Source organism: Sprattus sprattus (genome assembly GCF_963457725.1).
Source record: "Sprattus sprattus genome assembly, chromosome: 2".
NCBI lineage: Eukaryota > Metazoa > Chordata > Actinopteri > Clupeiformes > Clupeidae > Sprattus > Sprattus sprattus.
Window position 1 is genome coordinate 60,806,512 of NC_137921.1, and position 14,395 is coordinate 60,820,906.

The 14,395-nt window shown below is 41.2% G+C and overlaps 1 protein-coding gene across 1 annotated transcript in view; it reads right to left on the reverse strand.

Moving 5' to 3' along the window:
• The window catches only part of rngtt (RNA guanylyltransferase and 5'-phosphatase), a 70,381-nt gene that overhangs the window by 20,290 nt on the left and 35,696 nt on the right, over positions 1-14,395 (reverse strand). The window contains exons 11-12 of the mRNA XM_080833691.1: positions 12,959-13,123; positions 3,946-4,014 (exon numbers count right to left, since the gene is read on the reverse strand). Of these exons, the coding sequence (XP_080689817.1) occupies positions 3,946-4,014; positions 12,959-13,123 (234 nt within the window). The remainder of the gene's footprint in view (positions 1-3,945; positions 4,015-12,958; positions 13,124-14,395) is intronic.

Genomic DNA, 14,395 nt, shown 5'->3' on the forward strand with positions numbered 1-14,395 from the left:
CTTCATTGTAACAAGACACTGGATTCTACCCAGGTGAAGAACTCCAGTATGTGCTGCTGTGTGTGTCACTCCGGCAGGACAAGGGGAGTCTGACAGTGCTATTTATTAGGAGTTGCTATCTGACAGGGATCTGGACAGGTATATTGTTATGGTCCTGAGGAAGGAGTGTGCTCCTAATTGGCCACATATGTCAGCAGTTCTGTCTAACATTACCAGGTAATGATGTATGGATTGACCAAAACTCCCGTTCACTAACAAAATATATGGTGCTCTTACTGAGAATACTCAGCCTCTCAGAAACTGGCAAGTTTGGAGCAGTGTCGTTTGTCGTTTTGATTGTAACTACCTAATTTCTGCCCATGAGAAATAGGATGAGGGAGTGAAATTTTGTCTACCTTTTAAATTTCAGTTATTTATAAGGCAAATTGTGCCATATAAATAACTGAAGATTAAAAAGGTAGACAAAATTTCACTTCTTCATCCTATTTCTCATGGGCAGAAATAAGGTAGTTACAATCAAAACGACAAACCACACTGCTTCAAACTTGCCACTTTCTGGGAGATAGGGACATCAACTTAGAACAATATTTTGTACTTTTGAGGCTTGTCTTGACTGTAGATTTCGCAGATGTTTACAGTCTGGTGCTACCTGTGCTCCAGGCCAGACCAAACTGTCAGCCTGTGGTAAATGGAGGCCATATTTGTACTGCTACCATCTAAACTCTCACCCCTCAGCACTGAGCAAGGTGAACCTTTTCAGTCGTCTTTGCTATTTTGAGCAGACCTCTAATCACCTCATCTATAACAATGGTCTTTTGTTGCAACTTTCTTTTTTTTAAAACAATTCTTGTTTAATTTTTGAATAGGCTTCATTCTGGAAGAAGAAACTGTAACCCTAGCAGTATTTGTGAACCACTGGCAGCTGAGGCAGTCTTCAAGACTATTAGTAATTAGATTCTCTGGAAGTTGAGGAAAGAACACCTTCTTCAGAGACTACTGAGCAACTTCTACCGCTGCACTATAAAGTGTGTGCTGACATGCCACATGCTCTCTGCATATGACAACACAGAGAGGGACTGCATCCCCTTAAGACAAAGTTAAAGCAAAAAGCGATGGACCACACCTTGATGGGATTTAAATCAGGCAACAGGAAGGGGTTGGAAACAGGCTAGAAAATAGCACCATCATCACTGCTGCATCTGGAGATTGAGCCGCAGGAAATTAGTATGGTGATATTAATAGCCTAAGTGACACATGAATTAGCACCCTTGAAAGAGAAACTAATAGGTCTAATCTGTCAGTGGAGTAGCCCAGCAACCACGCCATCCTCCATCTGCATCTGCATCTCTTTATTGGACCAAATGGAAGGTTAGTTGGCTTCATCCTTCAGCAAACTACAAACAGTTCAAGAAAAGAGCAATAAACTACGATGTGATTATTTACATTAAACATTTAAGGCTCAGTGCACATAACTGTATATTTTAATGACCCTAAAATGAAAACCAATCAATAAAGACAATTTGCCTTGGTCATAAGCCATCATTTCTCGTGTCATTAATCAAACACAAATGTCCTCATAACATTTCTGATAAGAAGATTCATTAAATTTGAACACCCCTATAATAAAACTCATTAAACAAATCACCATCTTCGTCATGTGAAACGAGACATGATAGTGTGATTATTTTTATGGAATGAAAGAGAAACTTAAAGGCATAGTAATTGATGCTGGTGAAAGAGTGTTGACATGTTTTCTAAAAGCCAATCACATGATCCAGCCCTCTTTTCAGTGCTCCTGAAGCGTCATTGGAGCATTAGCACCCCTTGTTGTTGATGGAATAGTGTATTTTTCGGTGCCAGACACTTTGTTTCCCATATACAGGATCACTACACCTTTAAAACTAGAAACCATAAAAAAACGTAATGTGTTATCCAGGTGTTGGGCTACAATTACTGTGGCAACCACAAGATTTTTGCTTGCAGGCAAAAGGGCTTAACTTCACCAACCCATCAGACCATAAAGTCTTCAAAAATGGCATTTCTTAGAGGGGGATAGCCACAAGACACTCTTCTTAATGGGCCAGATATGTGAAGACCTGAGGTTTGCTGATATAGGGACAACACAATTGATGTGCTTTAAGACTAACATGGTGTTGTAGCTGGCCTCTTGTTAAATGCTCCTACAAAAATACTAAATGTGGAACTTTTTGATCAAATGTACATCCAGTGCTTCAAGGTGGGTTAAAATCTTTGTTCCGTCTCCTGTTAATCATGTAGCATGATTGATCACTCAACACATGATCTCTGTCCTAATTTTGGACTTTACATAAAGCAGCTACTCCTCGTGTCGTGCCAATCTGGCACACATTCATACAACTGAAATGTACTGGTGCTGTCTCGCTGAGAACAATATCACTGCTGCCTTCTGTTCACCAGGTTTCAGTCAGAAACAAAAAATCTAAATTGTAGGATATTATAATGTAATTAGATGTAACAGATTGGTTGGCTAACAATTTTATATTAAGTAGAGCTAGCTTTTTAGTGATAATAAGAGGCCCTGGGGAAGTCTGCAGTTGACGTGATACAGGCAGCAGATTATACTACACTGGTTAACCCCATAAGGTGAACGGACTAAACAAGGCTAGTAGAGAACATGCTCGGCATACTGGGTCCCAGCTTGTTCTCAGAGCAGCTGCCAGTAGCATCTCCACACTAGCAGGGGCCCTGAACACTTCACACAATCTAATCAATGTTTTGAACATGTGGGCTGCCATTAGTAGAGCTCACTGAACATTCTGTGCTCTGTATTGCCAGGGGAGCTGAAGGACAAGGCTGTTGCTGATGGTGTTGAAGTGGCCATAGAGGGGGATTGGGAGGGGGACAGGGACGGGTGGGTTGGGGACAGGCATGGGTGGGGGGGAGGAGGATGCTTTTTGGGTGAAATATCTTGTGGGCTGGCTGGCTGAGATGGAGAGTGAGATAATTTAGTTTGAGCATACACCACTGGGAAAACAGATTATTTGTCGGGCTGGAAAAGGCCCATGAACTTTTGACCTGTCAGCCTAGCCAGACCTAAGACATGGATCAAGCTAGATAAAAAGAATTACTAAAGTACTTTGTGTTCTCATAAATCTTTCGGTGATACCAAAGAGCGACTTGATAACTACAGACATAAAAAAACAAAACTTCAATTTCAGTCAATTTTAGTCTGATTTAATAGAATGACTGAAAAGGCCATATGGATCAAGCATTCCCTAAATGTTGCTTTTCATAATCCCTCCCTATTATCCACAATACCTCACATATTTGGAGAAAGACTAGTCTTACAGATATGATTGCAGACAGAATGCTGATACACTTACTCTGCTACTATGAGACATGAGACAATTGTTAATTATCTTTCCTTTCGCTTTGAAACTTCCCATTAAGGCAGCCATGCTCACACATGCAGATGCACACACTGAATTAGTGTTGGTGGGTTTTGATAAGATTGTATCGATGAAGAATTCTTAATGAATCCTCCTTATCAGTTTGAATCCTTGACCAATTATTTTTTTGGTTCCTTGATTAAACCTACACCCTTAGAAACACACTGGCCTGTGAAGCAGTCCATTTGCAATCCATTTCCCTTTAATGCATTGACCATTTTTCTAAAGCAACGGTGGCCTCACACTTTCTCCATAAATATGGGATATCTCATGGCACCAAGGAGGAACAATTGCAGATTAATATTTAAATGAATTCAAAAATCAGTAGTGTGAACCCATCAGACTAACTTTTTCAGATGGAAAAGCAGCTCTGGGCCCTTATATAGTGTTCCAACCCCAAAGCCATCAGTAGACACAGTCTTAAGGGCCAAGAAGAGATTGTGAAATGAGTTGTGGAGAATGGATGAAAAGACAGTTGGATCACAGTGACTAGTACAGTATGCAACAGATCACTCACCCCCATTGGCTGGAAGATAAGACCGTCCGTCTCATGACTGACCTGGGCAAGGAAGCTCCCCTCCAGAAGCTGAAAGAGAATGAAGATGTACATGAGAATATAGACGTGCATCATCTGGAGGGATACCCAGGTTCTGATGCTCTCTATCAATGTCTGTGGCTTATTGAGGACAGACGATCGAAGCGGAGAGATGTCTGGACTACCCATGAAATAGCACCAGAAAATGAACAAATGAAAAGACTTGTGTACCTGCTATTTATTCAATTCAATTAGATTTATATAGAACCAAAACAATACAATTGTCTCAAGGAAGACCCCAGGGCCTGAACCCCCCTTAAAACAAGCCCAATGGTGACAGGGGCAAGGTAAAACTCCCTGTTAATCAGGAAGAGACCTTAAGCAGAACCGTGGCACATAAGGGGGGGGCTCTAAGGCTGGCTCAATAGAGACAGAAAAAGATGGGGGTGGGTGGGCCTCGTAGTAGTACAAAGCACACAATACATACAAGCATAAAATGGTATATACATTCACCGGCACTTCATTAGGTACACTGGTTCAACCTCTCGTTAAAGTAAATCACTTGGCAAAACTCAATGCATTAAGGCATGTAAACATGGTCAACACAAGAGAATCTTAAAATCAAACCCAACATCAGAATGGGGAAGAAAGGTGATTTTAGTGACTGAACGTGGCCCGAGTATTTCAGAAACCGCTCATCTACTGGGATTTTCACGCACAACCATCTCTAGGGTTTACAGACAATGGTCCGAAAAAGAGAAAATATCCAGGGAGCGGCACTTTGCTGGGCAGGAAATGCCTTGTTGATGCCAGAGGTCAGAGGAGAACAGCCGATCTGGTTCAAGATGATAGAAAGGCAACAGTAACTGAAATAACCCACTTGTTACAACCTAGGTATGCAGAAGAGCAACTCTGAGAGCCCAACACGTCGAACCTAGAAGAAGATGAGCTACAGCAGCAGAAGACCACACCGGGTGCCCCTCCAGTCAGCTACGAACAGGAAACTAAGGCTAAAATTCCCTGGGCTCACCAAAATTGGACAATAGAAGATTGGAAAAATGATGCCTGGTCTAATGAGTCTCGATTTCTCCTTCTTCTTTTTCTTGGCACACTTTGGGCCCCCTAGTACCAATTAAGCATCGTTTAAACACCACAGCCTACCTGAGCGTAAATAGGCATATAAAAAGGCTATGTGGTTTGATAGCTTTGATAGCTCTGCAACTCAAACAGCCAACCTCTACCTCCTACCTCTGCTACTCTAGCCTACGTCAACTTCTCTCCATATTATGAAGAAACGGCATTAGTCATGGGTTGTAAATTACCTCAGGATTAATGCTGACTCCACAAATCTGTCCTGGCCCTTCCGGATCTGAGTGCAGCTTTTGACAATGTCGATTATGATATCCTTATTAAAAGACCTCGCTCAGTCCTAAACTGGTGTCGGACCTATCTAACTGGCCGGGAATACTTTGTCGCCCTTGGGGACCACAGCTAAAAACAAATTTTTATGACCTGTGGGGTCCCTCAATGATACATTTATGGATGTCACAAAACTTTCTCCAGCTCAACCAAGATTAAACAGAGTTATTAGTAATTGATGAAAAAGCAGAGAGAGAAACTATCTTAGAAACACAAGCACTTAACACCAAACCAGAAACCTAGGTGGTCATATTTGACTCGGATCTAAATTTTGAAACCCATATAAAAAATATAATTAAAATATCTTTTACTCATTAAAGAAACATTGCTAAGGTGCAACAGTTTCTCTCTCAGGCTGACACTGAAAGACTGATGCACGCGTTTACCATGAGCAGGCTAGAGTACTGTAACTCGCTTTTTTGTGGTTTACCAAAAAAAGCAATCAGTCAATTACAAAAAATACAAACTGCAGCAGCACGAGTCATCACTAAAACAAGACAATTTTCTTCTTTGAGGCGCATTGTGTTACCTCCTGGTAGGAAATGCGCCATATAAATAAACTTTGATTTGATTTGATTTTATATTATCACTATAATAAATCCAATTATATGGACTGACCCATTGTTTTTTATATGTGTTCTATATTGTATTATTCCAAAACAAACAGTGTCCCTCCAAACTTACAGAAGTTTAATAACCAAACTTTATGAAACTGATGAATACTTTAATTACCCCTGTGTAGCTAATACTTGTGTCTATAATGTCAAAAGCTCAAAACCTCTTTGCCACAAACACTAAGTGTGTCTATATTTACAATATCTCAGCACCTCAGCAATAGGTTTCTGAAAAATGTACAGTTGATTTAACCAAAAATGCATTCCTACTGCTCTCAGGATGTTGTTAGTGATTTTGTGCTAAATAATAACATATGTAGCACTCTGAGAGCAATGGTTTTAGATGGGAGGGAAAGATAAAAATGTCAAGCCATGTCAAATTACCTCAAATGTGCCTGACAGTCCTCAGACTCCTGAGAGTTAAATAATCCTCCTGATTTAGTCATAATTCACAAAAATGCCCTGTCTGTCCATATCTGCTATCCTGAAGTGAGACACTGGCTCACTAGTTAGCTAACTGGGCTGCATGCCATATGCATGTAATGTTGCTGACTATCCACCTTCATTCTTAACAAGCTCAAGTTTCCTTCAGTGTCTAACAAGATAAGATGAAGATTAAGACAAAAACCTTTGCCAGAATGGCCTTCTTTAGAAACAGATCATGTCAAAAAACACAGCAGGTGTTGTTTTTTGGTTTGTTGCTATTTTGAAAGTAGCCAACGGCTGCAAAAGTATGTTTTGTCCGGGATGATACTTATCATAATAAAAGGTGAGCAATGTAGGTTGTCAAATTTTTTGCGTGTGGTAACTAGGCTCTTCTGAGTTGTAACATACATACAGAGAGAGAGAGAGAGAGAGAGAGAGAGAGAGAGAGAGCAAGTGCATCTGTCAGGCCATACCTACAGTATAATCACGTAAGACTAGCTAAGACCAAATCTATTAAGGATAAGAGACGCATACTGTGTAGAAAGTCATGACTGACAGACAGGACCAACCTATCAAATAACATACAAGTAGGTTTACCAATGTGAGCTCTGGTGATATCGCATGCACGTCTGATACAACACTGCAGTTGCTACAACCTTGAATGATTCTGTACACCAGTGTTCCTCCCAAGGAAGAGAATATGCCACAGGTCTCTATGATGAATGTCACTGGTCATAAAAGTTCCAGTCAAGATAAACAGGCTTCAAAATAGCTTCGCTTAGGGGCAACTGGCACCGGGTGGTTCAGAGTAATACCCATCAAATGGGTCCCAAAGGGTCTGTGCCAAAAAAACACAATCAGTATAGACATTTGGCAGATGAAGGTTTAGTGCAAAAATGGTTATAAGGCAGGCGGAGTATGTTCCCATGGTAGTGGCACTAAACAAATCAAGATAACACACAAATAAATATAAGCATATATTATTTGGAAGTGATTGCAGTCAAATAGAGGCACAGAAGTATAGACATAGGAGTGAACATTAACACAGCAGCATCTACAAAGACGAGACTGCACCGTATAACAAAGGATAATGACAGAAATATGCCCCATAGTCACAACCCACACAACAACCACTGAAGATAGTCTGAGGCCAAATCTGAGGGCCCTTCAAACAAATGAGGAGTCCCAATTTGAAATGCTGTTCACAGCATGTGGTCTGACAAAGCATTGATCTGAAGCGGATCTTCCACAAAATCAGTGAATAAAATCAGTGAGCAGTGTCGATACCTTCCACCTATTCCTGTTAGAGATCCTTGGCGCACACACAGGGAATAGCAAATAGCAAAGGCCTCTATCCGTGAATTTCAATCTATAAAACAGACTTCTTATCAAGACAGGAGTGTTCTAAAGATGTGAAGGCAAGAGTCTGTTTGTCAGCGGCAGCTTGAGCAGATTTGATCAAGTTGTCACCTGCTATCAGCACCCAGATGACTGGTGATGCATTCAAGATGGTGAGGACACAAGCACTCATCAGTATTGGCAGCTAGCACTATGTGGCAAAAGAACCATAGTAAACATCCACAAAGATCATCTGCCAGGATGAACATATCTATGATCTGCTGATATTGCAGACCAATTTCTCCATCGCCCAAAAGCAGCCAAGATTTTCTGACCTGTCGCCAGTATTTTGAATACTGAATATTTTAGCATTTTAAATCCAAAACAGCTTTCTCAGGTGAGGAAAAAGTACTGTCGCATTTTGAAACAGTTTAACGTGTGGTCTCTTCGCATTTTGAAACAGTTTAACGTGTGGTGTCTTCACATGTTGCACCCCCCTTTCGAGCCCTGACGATTCTGAGAGAAATACCCCAAACAACTGACCTCACTTCAATTCGATTCACAGTTGAATGTAACGGACATAAATAGAGTCTTTCATATAGCGGGAGCTCCTCACGACAGCCCAAGGATCATGATCCCAAGGGGCTCTATGGGAGAGCCGGGACTCTGACTAACAGAGAAGCGATTGTCAAAATGATGAGAACTCAATGCAGTGGTCTGGCAGCCTAGATGATTTTTTAATATTCGGATACAGTAAAACGTCTGGAACTGTGTGAGTGAGCATGAGTGGGTAGAGTAATGGGTAGAGTAATGTCACTCCACTGGAGAAAAAGCTTTCTTCCATCTCTTGCAAAGCACTGCCTCTCCCTGCCCGGGAGCCAGAAAAAATACCTCGGAAAAGTCTTCCCATTTCTCAGTTTACTTGAAAAGAGGTTTTATGCTCTGATACAGATATTTTTGGATATTGCAGTGGATACAATTTGTGCAAAGGAAATATAAATACTCCATCCTCCTGCAAAACTCACAATCACAGAGTCTACTTTGACAATGAACAGCATGTGAATTAATATTGCATGATGAAGCAGCACACACACACACGCTCCAAAAAAAAACCCTGTTTCCTCAGAATCTGCCAAAAAGATGCATGTTTACGCCATCTTTGGAACAGGAAATGAATAGCAAATACAGATGTTTCTGCATTTTAACTGCAATTTTTTCTTCTTTTATTCCATTTCACAACTGTCTCACTCACATTGATCATCTTTCTTCAGAGGGGTATGAGATTCTACGGTGTTTTGAGATGGCTTGTTAATACAATGATACATGGTTAGGGAGCTCCCCTGAATGGTCATGGCATGGGCACATGGCTGCAGACATAGACATGTAGAGCCTACAGTATGCAGTGGTAGTCTGCAGGTATCACCTTTAAGTCCCTCTCTAAAAGCAGGACCCATGTCTGTGAGCTTACAAGGCCAGTAAGATGGTGTCCACAAAATAATGCAGTCTGTGCTGTTCACTCCTCCCACCGTGTCTCCAAATGTGCCTTGTAGAATAGGGCTCGGGCACTGGCAGCTGAGTCTTCTGCTGCTCCAGTGATAGTGTGGCCCATGTGATTCATGACAAACAGGCCGCGGTGGGTGGTGTGATGCCTCTGACACATCTATCCCTGGCTCACACACAATCTCCTCCCAACAGATGGGATTCAGCTAGAGCTCAAACCTAGCACATCCACACATCTCACTAAAAACCAGCTTAAGTTCACCCCATGGATTTAGGAATACCTCAAAAACAAAGCCAACCCCTTTATTTTTGTGTTTGGGGAAATTACGAATCTCACCTAGGGATTTACCTCTCACCGAAGTCTTTACAGCATTCCCAACACCTTTAAAGATCTGCTACAAAAACTATGTGCGTTTGGGTTTTTAAATGTCATTCAAATGAATGTTTTTGCTGTACTATGTACCAAAAAATTACCTGAGAACTGGCTGAATTACCAGGATCTTAACTTATGCCTCTGTTCTGAACATGTCTGTGGCTTCCTAGTCCACAGAATTATGCACCCTTTCAAAAATCCATATCTCCAGCTCTCTTGTTTACTTTTTCACTAACGCTCCTAAATGGGTACTCATTAAGGGTTTGATTTGCAAGGTTGTTACAATGGAGGTGAGACTTCCATGTTGTAATTAGTGGATATAATCTATGGCTGGAGGCAGTACTGCCTTGCTCTAACTCTAGCCCTCGCACTAAGACTATTGGGAACTAGCACTGAGTGTCTAGTAGCTGCTAGTCAGTAATGTCTAGTCATTTTTCATTTCAGGGTTTGAACAGTCCTCTGAATTCACAAGATGCATGCAACCACTGTAAATGAGTAATACATCTATGTAAATATAATCCCAAAAAGCCAGTGTAAGAAAGTTATGTTAAAATGAAATGTGGTCGGACTTTGTAGGGTTGTTGACGTACACCCAAATGACGCAAATTGTGCAATCTTGATGCCTATACAGCATCCAGTCTGTTCTATACTTCATCAGCAGCATGGGCTTTCCCTAAGGTTAGCCTTCATGCAGCTCCTCAAGTAGAGAAACACAACCAAGACCATCAACCAGGACCATTTCACGTCAGCACTTGTGTCTCATGAGGCTTTAACCATGCAGCGTCCCAGCAAGGGATGGAGTATTCATTACCTTATTACTAGCAGCTAAATGGATGAGTTGCTATGGGAGTTCAGAGTGGCCCGTGCTGTGTCTGACGGAGGTAGTGATGGAGCGGTGATGGCGGGCGCCCCAACACATCACGTCACGTCACTAGGTCTCACAGCAGCTAACTGCAATGGTGTTCACAACTAGACGTAAGCTGACGTATGTATATGACGTATATAAATATATACAGTCGTGATGGATGGTTTATTTACTTCAAACCCTGTAAAGCCCACCACTCTGGAGACTGCGCACACACACTATACCATTAGATATTTGTGTGCCTTCAATGGGGTTTCATTAGATGGATTTAGTTCCCATTGCAACAAGGATAAAAAAAAAAACACATTGTGACTCATCAATGTGGGTTTTAATATCAGAGGACGGACCTATTTGAGCTCTACAAAACAATTCTATCATGTCGGGTTTTCAGAATGATAGGACTGTACATTTAATAAAGGCTGTGCTGGTGTAAGCCCTGGTGGAGCAGGGCTGGAACACTTTCCCCCTTATCGTTCATGGCATATGGCCAGTCTTAGATTCAGAAACCTGCTTGTCCTGCCTTAAAGGATGTTACAGATTCACAGAGTAAACTGCTTTTGCTACAAGAATGTTTTTCAAATCACCCAAATCATACAAAAATGCATCGTACAGGTTGAAGAGGGAGCCAATACCGTAAACACATCCCAAACATCTCCCAGGTCTTCTGCACGGGAAGGACACGATTCTGCTCTGAATGTAGACCACCAAAGCTTACGCAAATATAAAAGAATGAAGAACTACACAAATAATAAAAATCACACAGTTTAAAATGTCCCATTAAAAAGAATGATACCACATTAAATGAGGAACTGTCCATTCTGTCCATCTGTTCAACTGTCCAATAATAATCGTATTGGTTGGTGTAGCAGACTGTTTTCAACTGCTGAGAGTTTTCCCCTCTAGAAGCAGGATTTGAAATGGTATCAAGGAAGAGAGGGCCCTGGCCGTTCAGAATAACATGCTGCGTGATCACATCTGATGTGTGGTTATATGGCTCTCCATCTGGGTTTAATTGGCTCAACAGCTACATCTCCATCTAAGTAGTGGGTGGTTCAGCATGAGCCTCTTCACCCTCCACTTTCCACTCCACACACCCCTCCAGGGCTCCTCTTGAAAATCAGAATTAATAGACCCTCCACACACATCAGGGTCAGGGCTGATCCAATCACGTGGAACTCTGTGCGGCGTGACTTTTACTTTTTACAATGGATACAAAATCGTACTGTGTTTAGTTCACATTAAGTATTCAAACGCATTCAACTCTGAAATGCTGCAATGATCTTATTTGGAAAAAATGGGTGAGACTGTGTGGGCAAGTTCCACAGACAAACAGGCCTTATGTGACCTCTTGGATTATGGTAAAATCCCACTTTAGGGAATGTCCACAGCTTTAAACCCCTAGATATATAATAGAGCAAAGCAGGGCCCTTGCTCCGATGGCCTTCTCAGCCACAAGAACAGAGATGCTGCTGTACTCTAGCAGATGGCTGGAGTGGAGAACAAAGAAACTCTCAAATAAAGATGGAGGCACTGGTGACTTCACCCCCAGAACATTTCAACAAGACCGGACCTATCCATCTCAAAAAGGGATTTGGGACAAAGAATCAGACATGAGACAACCAGACAGGGATCAGGGGTTGGTCAGAGGTTACCAGTGTCATTCATTCACCACAACGGCTAAAAGGCACCAGTGGCTACACAGACATAAGTGATAAGTCCTGAATTCAGATGGACTGTGTGCAGATCACGCTGTCTCATCTCCCCCAGGAGAGGCTGGGCAACACAGCTTGAAAGTCTACTGCCTCCTGCCTGTTACCATGACAAAACATCACAAGCATTTGAATGTACAGTGACAAAAAGCTGAAAGAAAATCATATGACGCTAATTGCCTGATAACCTTGAACAGTTTTGTTTTGAGCGCTTAATTCTGCAGCCTTGTGGGGACATTTAAAAGCATGTGCAAGCAAGTGTTTGTCCTTGGGATTCAGCATTGCACACAACAGCAGCTCCATCATTACCAAGGCCCTACCAAGGTCCTCTCGCCAGTTTTATCAACACTGCTGATATTGAACTCTGCCCACCAATTCATGATGAGTGGGATTCTGTGGGCTATTGCTGACAAAACATTTTTTTTTTTTACAAGGATGGTTTTTGTTTGCATACAAGAACATTCGATAATTTGTTTAGAAAAATCACAACAAATCTGTTTGTGAATTCCTTTCATATACATCTGCCTTTGCAGCTATTTGTTGGGGGGGAAAAGGCAATAGAGAATTCGGTCTTATGATGGATATAGAATATAGAATTCTGAATTATGTCATCAAGAATCGCTTGAAAGTGCAAACTTAAAATATGAATTCACCTTTAACAACTCACATTGTTGCAACATGTACAGTCCAACCAATACACCGCTATAAGACAAACATTACATGTCCAATCTGATCCAATATGTTTCATTACCTTTCTTGTGGCGTGTATGTCGAAGAAGGGTTTGTTTCTGACACTGAAGGGCTCCTTGGTTTTGTCAATTTGCCCTGTCTTCATCTTTTCTTGCCTGGGGAAGATGATCTCTTTCTCTATGCAGAAGAGCCGGGTGTTGAAGTCGCACTGGCCCACAGGATTATCCTGGAAGAAATAGGAGAAAGAAAGAACACTCAATCAATTCCACCAGCCCAGTGTAACTGTAGACGCCTCTGTATAAAGGCTCTCCATTTATTAAACTTAAATGTTCATAAATGCAGCAAACACGACCTTTTCAATCCTGTTTTGGAACACAGAGGTGCCATAACTATTATCGATACTAATGCAATAAAGACAGATCACTGCCAAGAAAGTCAAATTATTATCACGACACGACTTCAACAGAAAAATGCCTTGTATGCAATCACTTTTTGGTGTAAATAATAATAATTATTAAGATAAGTATTTATGGGATTTTTAGCCTTTATTTGAATAGGACTGTGAAGTATTTTGAACAGGAAGTGAGGAGGAGTGAAGAGGATCGGGAAATGACAGCAGGCCGGAATTGAAATTGTGTCCCCGCAGGCATTGTAGCCCGTAAATGAGGGGCTTATTGGGTAAAAATTAGATTTAACAATTGGTTACAGCGTAAATGGAGAGTGATTACAGAAGTTGTAGAAACCAAACTAAGGACTTTGGAGGGCAACAGATCCAAAAACAAATGCATATATATAGTCAACATGTATATGGACCTTATTGCAAATATCAAACCCTCTTTACTTCAACAAGTCTGTCACTATAGTAACTAAGCCACTTTAGGGAAAGCAGAACAGCTGTGGGCATGATTGGCACAATAGTGTTTACTGTAACCCTTCATGACAATATTGCAATGAAAGAGTTCATAAAGAGTCATGTTTCACCTTCACCAAATAGATTCAGCTATTTTTGAAAAGTCTCTGAAAAACGATGTACACCGGCTACGTGTTAGGGTAAGCACATTTCATTTCATGTTCCATTTTTTAAGAGCCATTTTTCTGACCTTTTCATTCCTCTGGCGGAATAGTGAGTTTTGAAGTGTACAGACAGATAACCCCAAGGGTTGAGTCACTGAACACTTAAATTTACATTGGGATCATAATTAACATAATAGGTATAATGAAACAAGTGTATCTACCTGACTGGTGTTAAAAAAAATATGTACATTACCAACGTTGTATGGACTGTACACCAAATGACACAGATTGCATCTTACTGGATCACACATCCAATTCATTTCTGCTCCCTTTCTCCCTCTCATCGCTTCCACAGCCTTCTTTATCGCCTCTCAGTCTTCCTTTCAAAGGCCAAGCAAATTCCTCTCCACCTTGCCGTAGCTCTTGGGAGCATTAGGTCTTAATATCCTCAGACAATGCTCTTTGTATAATGAAGTATATAAAT